At 42.1% G+C, this 21,504-nt stretch overlaps 1 protein-coding gene and 1 non-coding gene across 2 annotated transcripts in view; one reads left to right on the forward strand and one right to left on the reverse strand.

Annotated features, from left to right (window-relative positions):
- Positions 1–201: 201 nt before the first annotated feature.
- Itpr (Inositol 1,4,5,-trisphosphate receptor) overlaps positions 202–21,504 on the forward strand; it is a 365,063-nt gene continuing 343,760 nt past the window's right edge. The window contains exons 1-2 of the mRNA XM_080270492.1: positions 202–296; positions 20,036–20,106. Of these exons, the coding sequence (XP_080126618.1) occupies positions 202–296; positions 20,036–20,106 (166 nt within the window). The remainder of the gene's footprint in view (positions 297–20,035; positions 20,107–21,504) is intronic.
- On the reverse strand, positions 7,849–7,967 carry LOC145397572 (5S ribosomal RNA). The gene has a single exon (XR_013896997.1). It is a non-coding gene; the product is annotated as a 5S ribosomal RNA (ribosomal RNA).

The raw sequence follows: 21,504 nt of genomic DNA on the forward strand, positions 1-21,504 counted from the left end.
AAGGAAAGCAGGGAGAGGTGGTTGGTGAGGGACTAACTCAGACACACTAGAAGGATGGGGATGCATTGGTGACCTGAGATGCCAGGGGTAGGTCACTCCCCCAAGAGTGTGGCCCGGGGGTAAGTGTGAGGAAAAGACGCGTGTAGTGCGAGTGAGTTCATGGACAGCCCTCATTTGAGTGCGTGAAGGCTGAACATCAACATGGGGCCTGAAGGTTCAGCGTCGTTCCTTCACATGGGGGACATTGTGTCTCTTTATGCAGAGGGCAGTGTCTGCGGCTTCATCAGTACCCTTGGGTAAGTCACTGGTGTATGGTATGCTGTGACTTGTTAGGGAGCTATTGCTGTTAATTCTGACAACTAACAGTTTAACCCTAATATAGTAACAGAGAATAATACATGTAACTGGTATCCATTATGGTACATAATTAACAGTCTTGATAAATGTGCAGTATAATTTTAACCTAAATAACTCTAAGTGTAGGCTGCCGGTAATTATAATTCAGATAACTCTTATTGTTTTTATTTTAAGCCTTCATTGCTTTTTTCATTATTCGCTAAGAGTGTTTATGCTAAGTATGGTATTATAAGGTGTAGACTAGGTAGGCAACCTGTGTTTACATCATTTTTATCTGCAATAATAGCTAACAGAATTTACTTCACAGTAGAGTTCCATTGTTGTGATGGCATTTCCCTTCTGCTGTCTGGTGAGTTAGTCATGTAGAATATTGTTGATACAATTGCCGGTACAATATCATTATAGTATTGGATCAAGTCTGTTGGCAGAGGACAGTACGGTACCTAATCTAATCTGATGCATCAACATATCTTAGGGGTTGATTGATCTGTGCCCAGGTCAGCTGTGATCTGTGCTGAGTCAGGATGAAATGAGTCATTGATGGTGGTTGAGAGGAAACATTATTGAGATTGATGGGTTGGTATACAGTACTAGCCTATGTAATACCAGTAGCTACGTGTATGTATAGCCTCAAGTAGTTTGTCCATCGTAAATTGGAAATTTTCATCCTCTTGTAGTCTGTTTTGTGTACAGTATGTAGATGACAACCGCGGGCTCTTCATCCATTCCGTAGCACTTATTTGTGACTAACATCATATTCTAAAGTTAATCTCTTGTTTTGCTGCAGCTCAACATTCAAGATTTTGAGATGGCAATTTTAAGCCAGGTTGAAATGGACAGAGTACCTACTGGTATAGTGTACCGGTACTGAGTAACTGTTAGTATGGTACCGGTATAAAAAAAAAATAGGGGGAGGGGGGATCTCCACAGGACATGAGTGATGTAAGCTCCTGATTTCGCATGTGACCACACTAGATAAAGTATGGACAGTTTCAGGCGAAATAGTCAGTGCTGATGATTTTCTGATATTGTTACAGTTAGGCCTGTGTGGTAGGTGGGGGCACTCATCATCCACTCACTCGATGTAGTGCTGCTCTCAGATGTCTGTCCTTTCCTCTCCTCCATCCTTCTTTCCTTCCATCCTCTTCTGTTTTTCTTTCCTTCATTCTTTCCTCATCCTTCTGCCTACAGGTGACTTTACACTCCCTTTTCTGTCTTTCTTTCCTTCATTTTTTCCTCTTCCTTCTGCCTGTGGGTGACTCTACACTGAGTGACAAGCCAAATAATTTTCTGTAGGCTACACCAGGAAACCATTTACTACACTAGGTAGTAACCATACACAGTAACCAAATTTTGGCACCTGGTGGTTTAAACGGTAATTACTGGTACAGCGCTCCAGTCAGATTGAGCCTGTGTAGGTTTATATCCAAGGGGTGGTTGGGGTTTATTGCTCATGTAATGCCACATGGGGATGAGCGAGGCTGGTCACTCATCTTAAATGTCAAGACCAACTTGCCTAGCCCCGGGCTCCTACGCTCCTCATGGGGCAACGTAGGATTGGGTGATGAATGAATGAATCATTACAGCACATTGCATGCCAACATTTGGTTGAGACTGAACTCGACTCAGATATGGATATGTGGTGACCTGATACCTTGTCACATCAAAGGAAGAAAAAAAAAAAATGCCTTCGGGTTGCTATTTGAAAGTGTTGATCCAAATTATTGTAGTCTGGCCTGAGATATAAGAGGCCAGGAAGGGTACAGTATTCACTTAGCCTACCCAACTAGAGCATTTTTTATTTATATTTTTATTTGTGGGTGTTTGAGAGAGAGCTGAAGGGGGCCATGAGGATTTTGAGATTCCTCTAGAAGGGACTGGAATGAAAAAGATTGAAAATCACCGACTCTACCTTATTATCCCTGTATAGTATTACTGTTACACAGTATCTAAGTGAAACAATTGAACTGACAGAATTTTTGAGCAGGAGGAAGTTACACATAATCATTCACAGCAATTATAGTGCGCATTAGCTACCATAAGACAAAATATAGCATTTACCATCATAGTCATTGTTGTTGTGGTGGTGACCCCAGGCTCATCTGAAGATGTACCTAATGAACAGCTAGCTAAAGTTGCCCATGTCATGCAATCCATTGTCATCTTTTTCGGGGCTAGGAAGGGAGTTGGGGAATGTCTGTATAGCCAGGCAATGTCTTTGCCATTACAGTAAAGAGTCCCTCTCTTGTACTACTGTATGGACCACAGACAGTGGATGTTTTCTTTTCCAGTTTATGGTACCTCCCTCAGGTAGGCTACTGGTGTAAAATATGGGTTTTCCAGTAAGTTGTACAGTACAGGTAGCTACCTTACTGATTGTGAATGACGGCACTGAAATGCATAACAAACCCAGCTTGGTTGATTCAGAACTGGAATACTGTAATGAGATGTGAAGTAGAGAAAGCTGAAAAAAAGACCTTATTATAGAATCTTGTGATCTGTTTGCCAGTCACTGACCTGATGGCCCCAGAACTGTACAGATAAGATAATTCCAGATGGAATTTGTCAGCGACCAAATGTATGGAATATTTGACATTGCACTAAAGGTACCGTAGCTATTTTTTGGCTGAGGATTGTGTGCATTGAGAATGGGTTGGAGTGAGTTGTACTGTACAACTACATAAAGATTCTACTAGCTAATCAGTAGCTTAGCCTGGAGTGAAGATGCTGATCATGAACATTGCTGTGTGGTAGAGGTGTCAATGACAGATAAGCACTAAACTGTTGATGTAACTTGTCTTTTTATTTGAAATATGATCAAGTGCAGAGATTAGATTTTGATTATACGAGACAGGTCTGCACTCTAGGAAATTTACTGTAATATTCACTTAAGTCTAGGATGTGTAATGGCTGTAAGTGAAGCAGTTTTGAGACCTGCTTCTAATTAATGATTTAGTGGTTAAACCCTTAAAGTCCCATGGTCATCTGTCCAAGTGTTCAGGCCTTCGTATGTAGAGTCCTAATATCATCGCGTGTACACAAGCTACCAAAAACTGGCGTGAGCTGTCCCCATCTCTTTGATGATGTATATGAGCCAAGCCAATGGAAAGTAGAATATCTAGTGGCTGGCCTGATTGGTACCCCTAGACCTTGTGGGGGAGGGTCCTGCCACTGCCACCTCTCCACCTCCCTCTGCCCCATTGGATCCTGCCCTCTGTGTCCCATCCTACCCAAACTACCCCCCATATCCCCTCTAGACCATATTGGCTGTATGTGGGAGGCATATTCCCTCCCCTTCCCTCCCTCCTGATGCCCCCCCACACTCCCTCCACATCCCTATTCCCCATTCAGTGGTGTCCCATTCTTGCTTATGGCGAGAGATGACTTTTTGTTTTTGACGGTCGACAGTCTGCTAACCATTAGACATGTGAGAGTGAAATATACATTTTCCGGTGAGTAATGTCAAGCTCTTCAAATTCTGTAAGACTAAAATTTACCTTGGTGAAAGTTGAGAAATTGGACCCTAAATGTGGTTCTGGGGCCAGACAGAGTGGGAGAATTGCTGTCTTTGGGGGTTAAAGCAGAGTACCGGTAACCCACATTTCTGACATGAGAACAACTTGTATGATGAATCACAGGCAGCTTTAAGTGAAGAGATTGTGTTCATTCACCATCAACTTAATAATGAAAAAGCTGTGAGGACTAACCATTGGAGCTTTATGCCGTGTCCCCATTTTTTGGTAAGGGCTAAGGTGTTGCCCCTGGGTAGAAAACTAAGGTTTGGAGCATGTAGTACTTTAAGACCAGATGCCCTTTCTGATGTCTAACAATGACCCTTGAATGGACTCAGACCTCCAGCCCTTCGCCCAGAGTGAAGTGCTGTAACCCACTGAGCCGCAGCTGCTGTGGTACCTATTCTTCATCTGAAAATTGATGCGACGTGGACTTTGTGTAATGGAGCTTTCATGTCTAATACCAGTATCAGAAATATGATCCTGAAAATTGATGCAGCATTGACTGTATGTGATAAAACTGTCATGTTTTCTGCATGTTAAGTATCAGGATTAAATGGGGGTAGGGGGGTTTCAAGAATACTCCCCCAGTATCCCTGCTTGTCGTACGAGGCGACTAAAAGGGTTGGTGGTGGGTTAGTGCCCCACCCCGTAAAAAGAACTAACTAAAAAAGCAAATAAAGCGCCTCGGACCCGGACGGACCATACGTTGACGACTAAGGAACGGACAAAGGACATTCTGAGGGTAGGAACGTGGAATGTGAGAGGAGTGAATGATGAAGTGAAAGAGAGAGAGAGATTGTCCAGGTGCTTGAGGATGCAAAAGTGGATATATGTGGATTGACTGAAACTAAATGGAAAGGTGAAAGGATGAGAGAATGGGAATATGGTGTAGGTATATGTGCGGGAGTCAGTGAGAATGAGAGGGCAAGAGAGGGAGTATGTCTGATGATAAGCAAGAAGTGGAAGGAGAATATAAGAGAGTATGGAACAGTGGGTGCAAGGATTGTATGGGTGAGGATGAAAGTAGGTATACAAGCATGGGCGATTGTATGTGTGTATGCTCCAACAGAGGATCGAGTGGCAAGAGTGAAAGATGAGTTTTGGGCAAGAGTAGAAGCATGTATGGATAAGTTTGAGAGGAGCAAAAGGGTGCTGTTGATTGGAGACATGAATGGCAAAGTTGGGAATGTATGAGTGGATGGAGTGGTTGGTCAGTGGGGTGTGCCAGCTGAAGTAGATGGGAATGGTAGTGCTTTGGTGGACATCTGTGCTGGTAAGGGGTTGGCAATAGCCAACACCTACTTTCGTCATAAGATGATCCACCGGTATACATGGAGAGTAATGAGGAGGATGGATGGTCAACTTGTTGAACGAAAGGCAATGATAGACTACGTGTGTGTGGATGAGCGAATGAGAAGACAAGTGTTGGATGCAAGGGTGTGGAGAGGGTGGGGGAATGGAGTCTCGGACCATCACTTAGTGATGGCCAAGGTAGAGCTGCAAAGAAAGTGGTTGAGGAGACGAAGGGGAAGACAGGAGGAAGCAGCTCCTGTGAGAAGAGTGGAGAAATTGCAAGATAGTGAGAAAAGGACAGAGTATAAGAGCATAGTGGAAGAAAGTTTGGGAAGGTATGAGCTAGAGCAGATGGAAGGGGTGGAAGACGTATGTAAGATATTCACGGAAGAGATAAGCACAGCGTGTGAGGCGGTTTGTGGAGTGAGGAGGAGATGCAAGGGTGTGCAAGGGACAGCATGGTGGAATGATGAGGTGAAACGAGCTGTGGAACAAAAGAAGAAGGCATATGGTGAATGGTTGGCGAGTAGAGGTAGGGGAGAAGATGAGAGAGAGAAGAGAGAGGTATATGTGAGCAGGAGAAGGGAGGTTAAGAGACTGGTGAAGGAGAGTAAGAAGAAAATGGATGAAGAGTTTGGGAGGAATCTGAGTGTGAAATGGAGGGAGAGTAAGAAATTGTTTTGGAAGGAGGTAAAGAAAGTAAGGCAGTGTGAAAGGGGAAATAGTAGGGGAGTGAAAGATAGGAATAATAGATTGTTGGTGGAGAAGAGAGAGAAATTGAGGAGATGGAAGGAGCACTTTGAGGATTTGTTGAATGTAGAGAGTGAGAGCAGTGTGAGTATAAGTGGTTGGGGAATGGCTGGGAGAAGAAGAGATGAGAGGAGGGAGGAAGAGATCAGTAGGTCGGAAGTAGTGGAAGCGATGAAGAAGATTAAGCTGGGAAAGGCCCCGGGAATTGATGGAGTGTGTGGTGAAATGCTTAGGTATGGGGGTGAGATTGTTGTGGAGTGGATATGGAAGTTGTGTAGATTGGCGTGGGAAGAGGGAAGGGTTCCAGAGGACTGGAAATCAGGTATAATTGTTCCTCTGTACAAAGGAAAAGGGGAGAGAGAAGTATGTGGTAACCATAGGGGTATTTGCCTTCTTAGTGTGACTGGTAAAATATATGGTAGAATACTCATTGATAGGGTTAGGCATATGACAGAGGAGCTAGTTGGAGAAGAACAAGGGGGATTTAGGAAGGGAAAAGGGTGTGTAGATCAGATATTTGTTCTAAGATGTTTAGTGGAGAAGTATCTAGAGAAGGGAAGGAAAGTGTATGCTGCCTTCATGGACTTGGAGAAAGCTTATGACAGAATAGATAGGCAAGGTATGTGGAAGGTATTAAGAATATATGGAGTGGAGGGGAAATTGTTGAGTGCTGTGAAGAGTATGTACGAGGGAGCTAGGGCTACGGTGCGAGTGGATGGTGAGCTGAGTGAGTTCTTTGATCTCAATGTGGGACTGAAACAGGGGTGTGTGATGTCTCCATGGCTGTTTAATATATATATGGATGGGGTTGTAAAGGAGGTGCAAGGTAGGGCAGTGGATGTAGGGGTGGCCCTTAATGAATGAGGGTGAGATTTGGAATCTTCCGGTGTTGCTGTTTGCTGATGATACAGTATTGTTGAGTGAAGATGAATGGGAGTTGCAAGGTTTGGTGAATGAATTTGGGACAGTGTGTAGGAGGAGGAAGCTGAAAGTTAATGTAAACAAAAGTAAAGTTATGGTGTTTGAGAGGAATGAAGTCACAGAGTGTGCAGTGAGGTTGGACGGTGAGGATATGGAGAATGTGAGTGCATTCAAGTACTTGGATAGTGTGATGAGTAAGGATGGAACTTTGGGGGATGAAGTACGTGAAAGGGTACAGCAGGGAAGAAAGGTTGTTGGTACACTGAAAGCAGTGATGAGAAATAGGGAGGTGAGTATGGAAGTTAAGAAGTCACTGCATGATGGTATTGTGATCCCTACCCTGACTTATGGAAGTGAGGCGTGGACCTTGCAAGAGGGGAACAAGTTAAGAGTGAGAGCAGTGGAAATGAGTTACTTGAGAGGAGCATGTGGAGTGACGTGGAGGGACAGGTTGACGAATGAAGAAGTGAAGGAACGTTGTGGGGTAGATGTGGATGTGGTTGAAAAGATTAGGAGAAATACACTGAGGTGGTTTGGACATGTGGAGAGAATGGAGAATGAGAGACTGACTAAGAGGGTGTATGTAGGTGAGGTGGAGGGAGGGAGAGGGAGGGGTAGACCGAGGATGAGGTGGAGGGATGGAGTTGAGAGGTATATGAGGGAGGGGGGGTGAGTTGGGGGGAGGGGAGTCAAATGGTGGGTGACAGACTGACTTGGAGGCGTTTTGTCTGCAGCCACCCTTTGCGGGATTAGGGCGTCGGGCTATAGATAGATAGATAGACGTCATCTAAGGTGTGATGAAATCAATTACTTTGGTAGCTATTCGTATGTGATAGAGGTTATGTTTTGCTTATGTTTAATGCCAGGACTAGATGATAAAAAAATGTATATCTAATCCATCCATCCATTGCCAGACGCCATGTATCCCAAATGGGGTGGCCAAGAGCTTAGAGTCAATCGTTTTACAGGGAGGGGCACCAATCCTCCACCAACCCCACTTGACACGTAGGGATGCCAACAGCATCTGGTGTTCCCAGGCGGTCACCCATCCAAGTACTAACCAGACCCAACGTTGCTTAACTTCGCTGATCGGATGGGAAGCGGTGTACTCAACGTGGCATGGCCGTATATCTAATACCAGTACAGTAATCACTCCAATATCCGACGTAATAGAGCCATAGGTAGGTCCGGATATTGGTTCTGTCCGGATATTGGGCCCCAGCTTATGGACTTGTACTTATGGACCCTAACTCAGAGAAACACCTATACAACTCCCTCTGGACATGCATAGCACCTATATAAGGCACATAAATGACTGAAATAAATGCAAAAGAAACATAAAATGAGGGTTTAGAAGTAGGTTCATACAATAATAAACATTCTGGTGACTGGCTCCTGGACTGGTACTTATGGACTCTAACCTAGCCTAACTCAGAAAAACACCTTCCTACTGCACATGCATAGCTCCTAACACCCTATTCACACCAATAAAGGACATTAAAGAGTGAAATGAGGTAAGTATAGTATGGAAAAAAGTACAGTATGAAACATTCTTATGTCCGGATAGTGGGGATGTTCGGATATTGGGTGTCCGGATATTAGAGTGATTACTGTATTTAATATAGCTAGGGTACATCGTCTAACAATTAATAGCTACTGTACGATAATGACTACTTTCCTAAGATAGAACTTATATTTTGGTCATGCTTAATACCAGGAATATGAGCAAATGTAAAGGAAGCTGCATGTTTAAATATCAGGATTTAAAGTGTCATTAAAGAAAAAAATGTTGTAGATCAGGATTTAATGTGGATCATCTAAAAAATTGCTGCAGCATTGACTACAGTCACTACTCGTTTTATGTTGATTTGGTATACGACAATTCATTACAGCGATAACAGAAATTCCACCCCAAAATCCGATTTGCGATGAATTTCCCGCTAGAATAATATTGCCCTCGGAAAATTTCGTATGAAGTGCCAGGCACACGCAAGGCGACAGTCACTTGCCTCAGGCAAGATGGTGGCCCCAGCATGCAGAGCATTGTTTTGGTTCAGTTGCGGTCCTGCCACCCCCTTCAAAGCCCTGTCTTTTCCACTCGTTCACGTGGGCCCCCTTGCTATCGTCACCTCTCAACCAAGCATCGTGCTACAGTAGGCCTATACATTGTGTAGCACCAGGCCAGCATTACGGAAGTGTGAATGTTGTGTTGTTTGCAACGATTTACTGTACCTGAGTAACACCGCCTGTATTGGAGTGATAGTGTTTGTTTTGGTCTTGGAGACGACTTGGACTGACACAGAAAGTGATTATGGTGGGTTGTTATTTTTGTTTCAGTCTTGGGTAGGTGACTTTGGGAAGCTGAGTTGACGTAACCTCCCTTTTATAATGTGTTTCCATCTCCCGATTTATGATAAAATTGTTATACGTTAAGGTACGACCTGACATAAGCCCATCGTACGAGTAGTGACTGTATACCGTACTGTACTGTATACAGTATGTATATGCTAATCTCTCATGCTTGGTTCATATTTAATGGCTTGGGCAATTTGGTGGTCTGGCAGTTCTGGTGTTGGATGCAGCCTCCCAGCAAGTGTCCAAGCCAGTAACTGGCCTCATAGTTTGTCTGAATAGCACAGTCAGCTTAATGACCACAACTTTTTCTTTGGGGGGGTAGATGGGGGCACCCATTATCCTCTTACTTGTTCTAGTGCAGCCTTGGTTTAACTTTACACTGAGCAGTAACCATACATCCATATGACACTTGGTGGTTTGGTGGGTTAAAGTGCTCCAACTGGATGGACCTTTTAATTAAGAGTTTATGTTAATAGGATGATTGGGGTTGTTTGCTCATATAATACAGTATACAGTGCTCGTCAGAATTATTGAGCGCCCTGCGTCCCTCCTAAGAAACAAGCATTTCAACATTGAAAAAACATATAAATAATGCATTTTATTTACCTTTAGTGCTTCGTAGGGTAGCCTTTATGTTTCTCCACGGACCTGAGACGTCTTGGAAGTGAAAGGGCGAGGCTCCTGAGGTGCTGGAGGGGTATTTTGTCCCAGGAGTCACGAATGGCAGCTTCCAGCTTAGGCAGAGAGCTAACGTCCTTCCCTTGGAGACTCTTCTTTATGATGTACCAGAGGTTTTCAATCGGGTTGAGGTCTGGGCTATTTCCTGGCCAGTTTGTCATGAATGATACCTCGCAGTCACGAAGCCAATTGGTGACCGATTTGGCCTTGTGAGCAGGTACACCGTCCTGCTGAAGCACTCGTGCACCTGTTAGCTCGAATGAGTCTGGTAAATGATCACACAGAAGCTCCAGGTAAACATCCTGATTCACTCTAACATTCTTGGGAAGCACAACAAACTTCCCCAAACCTTGACCCGAGAAACAAGCCCACGCCATGAGTGAATCAGGATGTTTAACTGTGCTTTCTACATACCGTGGGTCAAGTGGGTCACTACCTTTGCGTCGATACACACGTGCTTCTCTGTTACAGGTAACACTAAACTTTTCCTCATCAGACCACAACACTGACAACCATTGCTCCTCACCCCAGTTTAGATATTTATTAGCAAAGGCAAGCCTACAAATTCTCTGGTTCTTGGTGAGAAGAGGCTTTTTCACAGGCCTATGACTTGTGTAACCAAGCTTGTGCACCCTACGAGACACTGTTCTCACAGACACCTCACCAACACTTCCAGGTTGCTCTCCTTAATTTTCCGTACACTCACACGAGGATTAAACTCCACTGCATGTTTTAAAACATTAACAGACCTTGGGGAAGTTTTCCTAGGCCTACCAGACCTCGGTTTCTTTGTGGGAACTTCACCACTGTTTTCCAACCGAAACCGCGCACACCAACGACGCACTGTCGATCATGCCACACCAACCAATTCACTAATTTCCTTTGTCTGGTGGCCTGCCTCCTTTAGAGCAATGATCTGGGATATGATTTCACTCTATAGTTCATGGGTAGGTGCCATAACAAAGTGGTGAACCCCAAAACACTGCGGGACACTCGGTAAAAAATGGCGCAATTTGAGAGGAACACACGGCGGAGTTCCTCTTTCTCAGGCAGCCCGTGGACAACTGAGGCGGGAACCAACCAGCGCGTCGGAAGGCCTCAGGCTACCGTGATGTCATGCTCGCAGCGCAAACTTGTGGCTCAATTTTTACCCCCCAGAATGGGTGATTTTTTTTGGCCATAAGTATTGCGCTCCCGGCGGACAACGCTGAATAATTTTGACGAGTACTGTATACCTCTCAGGGAATAGTAAGACCCTGTCCTTAAAAGTTGTGACTGAGTAGCCTAGCCCCAAGACCCTATACTTCTGGTTAAGCAAAAATTGATTGAATGAGGGATGGATTCCCCCCCCCCCAACCCTCAGAATGAAATGATTCACAGGTGTTACTGGCATGTGCACACACACACACACACACACACACACACTCTAATTGGTACTGAAGCAAGTTGACATAACAGGACTTTGTGTACCATACCAAAATAATCAAATTTTTTTATTGTTAGCCATATACGGTGCAGTACTGTACAACTTGTGTGCTGATATAGACTACCCCGTACTGCACCCCTCATATGTAAATCATCATGGGCTGCATCCAGTTTGGGTGTCTTAACTCACTAGACCACCAGGCATATAAGCTGTTTGGTTAGCTTCTGTGGCTGAGCTGCTAGGAGAGTGGTATGGTGTCTCAAAGGATGTGTGTTTGAATCCAAGCTGGGGCAGCGAACAATTTAAGGATTTGAATTTTGTTAAATTAGGCTTTACTGGTCTACCATAAGACCTACAAACATGTTGTAAAAGCACCCCTGTTAATACTTATACAATACAGCAATCCTATATGAGACAGGCCTAGCATATATTCCCTATGGTGAGTGGATGTGTGTCAGTGCTGAAATGGTGACATGTGAAAGTGTACAGTACTATATATGTCTATAGGAGGACTGCTGGACCTCAGGCAATGGACTGTTAGGCCAAGCTTGTACCCAAAGTCGGACACATAAAGAAAAAAAAATAGCCTATATAGATTCTTGGACTGTAAGAATAGAAAGAAAACAGTACTGTACTAGTAAAATATGAAAAAAACAAATCATCAGTGTAACTGTATACAGTAGTACGGTACCTGGTAGTATTCGCAGTTGCGGCTAGCCCTAGGTTCATCTGAAATGTGAATTGGTGGACTTCAGAATGAAGTTGCCCTTCTTCTGAAGCTCACCATCCTCATTTTGGGGGATAAGGAGGGGACTGAGGGATGTTTGTACAACAAGGCAGTTGACCCACCCACGTGAAGGCATCCCTAACTAGCACTGTTTCACCATAATAAAGGGATTATACAACACATAGTCAAGACTGACAGTGGTAGAAGCAAGACATCTCTCTTATGGGATGGATGTGTATAAAGCCACTACATTAAGGGACTGATATGAATATATCTACTGAAGTAGTTTATTGTTATACGGTAGCTATGTACAGTGTATTAAGTTTTTACTGGTAGCTAGCATTAGCATAGTTTGCAACACTGAAATATCTATTCAGTAGACTTTTATTAGGTTTATTGAAATTGTGTAGAATTCTGCATATGGTAGCATACATTTGTGGCTAGCCCAAATGACCTTTAACCCCTGTATGGATGACATCCTTTTCAGTTTATTTCTTCTGCCTGCAGATGATTTTATTCAGCTTTGGAAAGTCCTGTCTTATTGGAGGCGTTTGGTAATTGTACTGGCATATACCATAACCCCTCCAGTTCATAAACTCTCCCAAACCTAAGAAAATTGACAGGAGATGTCAAAAATACAATGAAACAGATGTCTCCAATTGTTGTGGGTTAATCTCTTCAATGATGATGACTTGTATTTCAGTTTTGCTACCACTGGTCAGTTTTATTACCAGCAGAGTTCTGAATAGCTACGTCTTAAATCTGGGGTTAATGAATGCTGTGTCAAACCCCTCCAGCTTGAAAAATTTCTCCTAAGCAGAATGAAATAATCTGTAAATAACAAGAATAAAATGGCAAAGGATGTCATCAAAATGATAGGCTTATTTTCCTCGTTTTACATAAAAAATTAGTTCTTATTGAAGTACCACGTGTATCGTACCCTACTATACTTACTGTTGTATTTGGATCCCAAGATAGGATAACTGAACCTGGATTATCCTTGTTCATGCTGTAAGTAGTGTTACCTTATCTGTGTTATTATCAGTATTAATACCAGTATTCATTGCTGTACATAAAAGTAATGCTTGCTTGATATCTGGTACCTGCTGTTGTTGTTGGTAATCTTAAGCTAGCCAAGATAATTGGGTCCTTTCCTAACTCTGTTACAGATGTGAGTAGTGTTGTGTAGCCTCCCCCTGCCCCCTCACCATCACAACCCCAGCCATACTCCCTCTCCTCTCCCGTAATCTGATGGATGCTATCGGCTCATCCTTTCCTCAACACCCTCGCGTCTTTCTCGTAAACAGCTTGACCTGATGGTTCAGTTGAGCCTCTGTGTTGAGGATGTCTTTCTCAGAAACTTCATATGGTCTGGCATGAATAATTTGTCTGTTGTGCTGCGTCCACTGCTGATTTTTACTCATATTACAGCCTCACACCTTCTTGCTCTGTATCTTGTGCCATTGTGAATGGATTTATATTTGTTTTCTCTCATTATCAACACTGTGTCCGGTATTTTAAATTCAGACTCCTGTCAAACCTTGTATTCAAAAGTCATTGTGCAGGCTCTTAATATAGCAGCCAAATCCTCTGAGGTACCGGTACTTTTTTTTTAATACAGCAGTCAAAACAGATCAAGCATGAAAACCTGAATCATGATTATTCCTCACAAAGTGATAACAGTATCAGTAGCCTACCAATAGTGTTATGGTATACTGTATTAGAGAATTGTTCAAACAAGTACAGGTACCACCATCAGAATTTACAGTAGGCTGTAGCTAGTGTAATCATTTCTGTTTTAGATTACCAGAGTGGTAGCTACTAGAAGACTTGAAATAAGACAGTGTATAGTAGCTACTATATTAACATTACTGGGTAGTAAAGTAGCAGTAACAGTAGGCTGCTGGTACTGTAGTTAGCTACTGGATTTTGAATTGACAATTTTTCAATCATTTTCGTATTTGGTACCTGTTTGAGCTATTCCATACCATACCCATCTGAGAATGCGTTTTTTAATTTAGCTGTCAACATTATTGATGAAATGGTGAGTTGGTACTTTTCCATGATGTTATCGTGCTTGTGATCTCATAGGTGCAGTATGCAAGAAAGAAATTACCGTTGTAGGCCTAATTTATTTCACAGCTACTTCCCATAGTGTGCAGTACATGTCTGTAGTGTTGTGCAGTATTTTACAGCATTTTTATGCAACTCCTTAAGCATGACTATATAGTTGCTGTATTGTTATTGCATGTGTGAGTATGTCTAGGACTTAAAATTGGGGGTGACATTATGCGGCATATGTTGCCATCTGTATTGTAGCTTAACTCCATTCTAAGATCACAAACTACTGCTGAAATGATAGCTGCATTAGAAAAGAACATGCTCCTCAGATTCTCCAACAAGTTTTTTCTTTTCTCACAAAATCCATTCTAGCCCTCTGGCTCCATTTCCCAATAACAAAGCTAATGTCTGAAACAATGTAAAAGGTTAGCTTACTTATGATAGAGCATGAGGCATCAGAAGTGCCACCACACTGACACCATAGCTTTCCACACCAAAACGGCTTATTGAAGGCATAGTCAAAACAGGTCATTGCTGAGGTACAAACAGGTAAACTCAACAGTGTCATCAGCATAAATACAAAAGACAGGTAGCCTATGCAGGAGATATGGTGGGAGACGCCATTGATGCTGTGTCATAATGAGTTAGCCTACTGCACATGTACTCAGCTTCAGGTGCAAGCTTTGCACAGCTCACCACATATAGATTAATGTGTACTGCTGTTGACAGTTTCATTATGGATATAGGCCACTGGCACACATATTACAAACTGGGAACCATACACTGCAAAATAGGGGCTGTTTAGTTTACCATCCAGTGGTCATTATTTTTTTTTAATGTTCCCGGGGGTATTGGATCACGTATAGATTGATCGATCATATTGATTATCAAGGTCCCAAGATGCTTGACCACCTAATGGCAGCTCATCATGCCGCTCAATCCCTGGAAGTCTCCCTATTCAGTCCCTTATCCCTGAGGTCACACACTTATGACCTCATTCTAGGTCTTTTTCAGTCTGCCTCTCGCAACTCTACCCCCAACTTAAGTAAGCTGAGTGATACCAGTAATCGGCTAGATTGATTTTATGTAGAGTTGATGCTGAGTTTGTACCCTAAAATTTTATTTTGATATGGTTATGAGAACCTTAGCACTAAGGTAAGTCGTTGTAGGCTGGTGATTGAAAGCAGTTCCCAGTTTTGGAGATAAATATGGCTATGGATATTAGAACTGTCTGTTTATGAAGAGTAGCATATGTGCAAGCTGGCTGCTACATCATACCAGTACAGTACTGTACATGTATATAGAGTATGATGATAGCTTATAATGTACAGTATGGTAGATACTGTACTGTTTTCCTCAGTGTAGATTTGCTGAACAAGTAAGTAAGCTTACCAGGTAATGGGTCAATAGACTCTAAAGTGTCATGTAAATATTTCAAGTAATGGTAGTGAGTAGCTTCTGTATTGTACAGTAGCTATATCTTTATGTATGCAGCTGCTGATGTAGACAGTCCTTCCAAATGGATGAACAGCCCTTTTCACACTTTTAAGATGTGATTTATGGATTGTAAAGAGCAGCTGGTTGATTGGCCTAAGAGATGCTACTTTCTTTGTCTGGGGAGTTGTTGTGCCATGGGTAAGAAATCACTAGGTTTTGCCAAGTGAAGTCTGGCTGGTAGTATGGTACGGTATACCATGGTTAAGACCACAGAAGGAAGCAGTATGCCCTAACCAAAAATAGTTATAGTTCTTTCACCTAAACTTGGCCCAGATTTTCATCTTTTTGCAGCCTATTTTATGCTCAGTGACAGAAAACACTGTTAGACTGTTCTACATCCTTGCTATAGCATTTCTTTGTGACTAGTATCTTTTTCTAGTGTTATTTAGTTATAACAGCCCAGCATTCAAAGTGGGGGGATGGCAATTATTGTCAAAGATAAAGGAAAATGAGTAGCCTACTGGTAGCCTATAGCATGTACTGGACAGGCATTTTTATTTACTCTGAAAGGTAGAATATGCTGGTTGTATTTATAGTAAAAAGAGGCAGTAGGTCAAAAAATTTTATCACTGTCTTTTTCGTGGTGCGTTGTTTTCCTCATGCTGTCTCTGGTTCATCTTCATCCTGTTGAAGTAATGTCACAGACAACAGTAGCTCTTTGGTTAGGATCATGAATTAATTTTGATTTATTCTTATCTATCATGTATTACAATATTACACAATTAATCCTACAGTATATATTATTACCTCTGCCAACAAAGTTGCTGGAGGTTATGTATTCACCTGTGTTTGTCTGTGTGTCCACACGATATCTCCAAAAGTTCTCAATGAAATATTGTGGAAGGGTGGGACATGGGCCAAGAAAGAATTGATTAAATTTTGGGGCGCATCTGGATCCTATGTATCCCGCACAGAATCTCCAAAAGTTCTTAATGAATTTCAATAAAATTTTGTGGAAGAGTGGGCTGGGTCAAAGAACAATTGATTAAGCTAAATTTGGGGATGGATCCAGATCCCGTGTATTCCACACAATATCTCCAGGGATCTGGATCCTCTTTAATGGTAATGGGATTGTCAGAGGTATGCGCTCTCTGATTGCTTTCTAGTTAGTATTAGTACAGGTATTACCTGTTTTGTCATTACCAGTACTGCATTATTATTACCCTACTGTTACTAGAGTCACTCTGTTTTTAGCAGACAGAACTGGGCCACTCCTGCAGCTTGAATATTAAGTCGTGATTGCATAAAGTTTCATGAGCAAGGGATTGTAGGGATGAGTCACCTTAATTGCTAGTCAAGGTAACCCTCCTGTCTGACTTCTCTTGGCCATCGCTTGAGGAGAAAGGGGTTAGGGAGGTTCACTAGGTTAAGGGGAAAAAAAAAAAAACATATACTGTGTTGCTGTACAGTGACCTCACCATATGCAAGGATAAAGTGTTAGCCTAGGATTCCATGCTCTTGTATTCCTGTAGGTTAACCCCATTATAAAACCTGGTGTGTTAGTCAGCCCTCTTGGCTGACCTCAACTGATCAGCTAAAATCCCTCTGTGACCCCAACTAGACTGCAGATCCTAAAGGGCATGTCATCATCACTGGGGGGGCAAATGCCAAAGGGCACATAGCCTCTCTCCACCTGCATAGCCTATGGTACTGCATATAGGTAAAATAGACAAAAGGCAGTGACATTAAAGAGGTTTAAATGAATTTTAAAAAGTGGGAAGAACTGACCATTATGGTGTTTTCAGTCATCTGGGACAGTGTACAGAAATCATGCTGTGCGAGTCAGTATTGTTTTTGCTTGCACATTGTTATGATGATGCTGGTGCTGCATTTGGTGCACACAGTGAACATACACATACAGAGGGATTGCTGCATTATTGTTTAACATGTGCTGTATTCATTTTTTCTCAGCATGTGTGTAGGGAGGAAGAGTTAGTGGTCAGAAATTTTGATTGTATAAGATTTAAAAAAAATGTTTGGCAATATCAGCAGCATACTGACTCAATTGGCCACCTGTGTAGTTGTATGTGTTGTTGGATACGACATCATGAATTCATTTGATAATTAGTTCTGTATAGTAAGTCCCTGTTGTTGCTTCTTTGTGCATTGGAATATAACACCTGACATTAAAGTGTTATTGTCATGACCAATTAATGGGCAAAAGTGGTAGCTAGTCTCATAGGATATATATTTACCATTTTATCTTAATTGTTTTCAGTGTCCTGGAGATGGTTATAAGCTTATTTGTTTGTTTGTTTATTTATTGCAGGTAATGTTGTTATGTGATGGTGTTGTTTGTTGTACAGTTATGGTATCCCACATGGTCAGTTCAGCTGCCAGTGAAAGGCTGCATGGTACAGCATGTATAATATGTTTCTCATTTTTTATAATCTTCAGTTTAATCTGCCATTATTATTTCACCTTTGCATGTAACAGTATCCAGCATACAATTTACTGGTAACTGGATATTGGTGTTACATGTTTAATGCTGTATCCTGTGTGCAGTAATGCAGTTTATCTGAAAGGAAAAGTGTCATAATGGTGTGATGACCACACAACTCTTAGACCTGCAGTGGCTGAAGTGGGTTCAAGTCCCATACAGTGGGGATGTTATACCAGCTTGATGTTATTACACAGTACAATCATATAACCTTTAAATGTTGTGGGATGGCTTACCTCTTTTGTTTTGGCTAATGCCAGGTGCTGATTAATTACAGTGAATACTCACAACTGTGAAAGATCCAGATCTCTGAGAGTGATGAAACTATCTTGATTTAACATTTAAACCTCAGGATTTAATTACAGTATCTATTTTACTCTGGTTAATGCCAGATAATGATGCCTGGTACAGTACTGGTAAACTTTCTGAGATCTGAAGTTTAATTAAGTTGCTTTTGACACAGGCCACTCTTTACTGATTGTTTTACTGGTATTCTCTTAGTAGTTACAGTGAGTTTTGGTGCACCTTCCCATGTGCTGTTAGGTACTGTAGACAGTCTGAAGTAGCCTGTGTTTGAGACTGTTGGAGAACATCCTTTTATCTAGCCAAGGCTTTCTATGCAGTGACTGGAGACTTCATTATATCAGAGAGGGAAAACCAGTGTTGTCTAATTTATCCCTACTCTCTCACAAACGTAGCTTCTTGTTGGCCTGGCCCAATGTTGTACTGTATTCCAAGTGACATAAGAGGTCCCTTAGCATCTCTTCTGTAGCAGTTTACTTTGCATATTACACCTTAGCGTTCTCGTGTATTCTACTTATATTCTTGTAATATCTGTGTAGTTTGTATCAGTAAAATTATGAGGATATGTAAGTGTTATGTGCACAATAAATAGGTAAGGAAAATGTTACTAAAACTCCAAAGTCTTACAGAGTACAACCCTCTGTCTGGCATTCAGCAGACGTTCTTTGTTATCATGCTTGTCCACTGTGTTGACGTCATATGCCTTACTGCACTGGCTTTTGGCTTCTCTCACAATTATTAATACAGGCACTCCTCATTTAAAGATGTGTTTGTGCAGAAAAATGCTTTTGGTGTGGTCCAAGACTTATCTGAATATGACCCTCATGGGTAGCAGGCTGAAGCTGCCTTTCTTCTGTAGTCTACCATCCCCCTTCCAGGAAAAAGGGAGGGATCTGAGGGACACATGCAGCTAAACTAGACAGCGGAGCTACCTACTGAAGGTGTCACCTCTCCAGCTTGTTGAATTTAGAAGCTCTTAAGTGATATGTGTATATGTATTTTCATCTCTAGGTAAAAGTGTTAAACATTCCTTTCAGAATTTTCAGCACTATGTTATAGTATTAGTTCATCAGCTTTAATGTCAAACATTTTTAATTGAGGAGTCCTGTGTATTTGGTATGTTAATGCTTAAGGTTTGCCATTCGTTTATATTCAGTTATACAGTAATATTAAAACTGGAATAATGGTAATTACAATAATGCTATACCATAACTGTAATATTGATGCATGGATAACTAACAGTTGCTAATTAATCTAAAACTAAAATACTAAGTACATGTACAAAACATGAAACTGTAATTCAAATATAACCTGTAAATATAAGCCTATATAAAAATAAACCAGAGTTCTAAACATTGCAAGCTGTTCTACTCTTTAATGTATTATCACAGTGAAAAGTTCACAAATGCATCCCTGGTGGTTGCATATATGTTAATTGTGTTACATGAAAATTTTTTGATGTGACAGCAGTATGAAACACACTGAGTATGAGAAGGAAGGATGCCCGAATGTTGGAGGAGGAATGAGAAGTATGAAGACAGGGTACAATGCTGGCAGGGGATTTGTTGGTGAACTTTTGCTTGTGATCATAATTACCAAAGCACACAGCATTTCACCCAGCTTGTAATTTCCAGCAGCAGAGACTAGCAGTAGTTTGAACAAAGTGATTTAGTACTTCTTTTACTGACCCAGCATAACCCTTCGTTCCACAGGTTGGTGGATGCCCGCTGTGTGGTCAGTCCTGAGGCTGGGGATCTCAGCAACCCTCCTAAGAAGTTCAGAGGTGAGTCAGCATTGTTAGGTGTATTAATGAACTGTATTCTGATTGGTAATGAAAAATGCATCTGTAAAGAAAAATACCTCATTACCACCAGAAATCCTCTCTAAAAGTTGACTAAATGATGTGTCAGAAGACAGAAATAGCTAAAAGCCATGGTGGTGAAGAGGTTAATGCATTTATTTTGAAATGCCAACAAGGAAATGTTTCAAGGACATATATAGTATGGCCCTAATTGTTAACATTACCATATACATCATCCCAAAACACCTTTCTTCCCTTTCCCATACAGTGAACTCTCAATTATCCATTGTTGCAATATCCAGCACTGCTGGCCCGGCTCTAGTAAAGCAATATCCAGTGAAATTATGCAACATCCGAAAACAGGACATTACCAGCGGTTCTATGCGTATCAGGTGTCAAGGCGTATCAACCGGCCTGTAAGCAGCAGCCAACTGGTGCCCAGGAAAACCCTCAAAAGTGCCAGCCACTGAGAATGTTCACTGTGCACCAGCCAATCAGAATTCATTGCAGAAGCGACTCCCCTAGCACGCCAAGCACACCACCGCACTCTCATCCTTACCCGTGGATTCTGTTGATTAAAGATGTGTCTGTGCGCTCTCCTCTTCTACCACGAGGCCGTGGAACCCTAATGCTGTGACTAATTGTGTGGCATCCTATGCTCGTGGTTGTTGCAGTGCTCGTGTCCTAGTGCTGTACTGTACTGTGATCCTGAAATTACGACGGCACATAGTGCAGTGGATGTGGCCCTAATGAATGAGGGAGATTTGGAAGCTTCCGGTGTTGCTGTTTGCTGATGATACAGTATTATTGAGTGAAGATGAATGGGAGTTGCAAGGTTTGGTGAATGAATTGGGACAGTGTGTAGGAGGAGGAAGCTGAAAGTTAATGTAAACAAAAGTAAAGTTATGGTGTTTGAGAGGAATGAAGTCACAGAGTGTGCAGTGAGATTGGATGGTGAGGATATGGAGAATGTGAGTGCATTCAAGTACTTGGGTAGTGTGATGAGTAAGGATGGAACTGTGGGGGATGAAGTACGTGAAAGGGTACAGCAGGGAAGAAAGGTTGTTGGTACACTGAAAGCAGTGATGAGAAGTAGGGAGGTGAGTATGGAAGTTAAGAAGTCACTGCATGATGGTATTGTGATCCCTACCCTGACGTATGGAAGAGAGGCGTGGACCTTGCAAGAGGGGAACAAGTCAAGAGTGAGAGCAGTGGAAATGAGTTACTTGAGAGGAGCATGTGGAGTGACGTGGAGGGACAGGTTGACGAATGAAGAAGTGAAGGAACGTTGTGGGGTAGATGTGGATGTGGTTGAAAAGATTAGGAGAAGTACACTGAGGTGGTTTGGACATGTGGAGAGAATGGAGAATGAAAGACTGA

The sequence above is a fragment of the Coenobita brevimanus genome, chromosome 41 (genome assembly GCF_032717465.1).
Source record: "Coenobita brevimanus isolate Jiangsu-jjx chromosome 41, ASM3271746v2, whole genome shotgun sequence".
Classification (NCBI taxonomy): domain Eukaryota; kingdom Metazoa; phylum Arthropoda; class Malacostraca; order Decapoda; family Coenobitidae; genus Coenobita; species Coenobita brevimanus.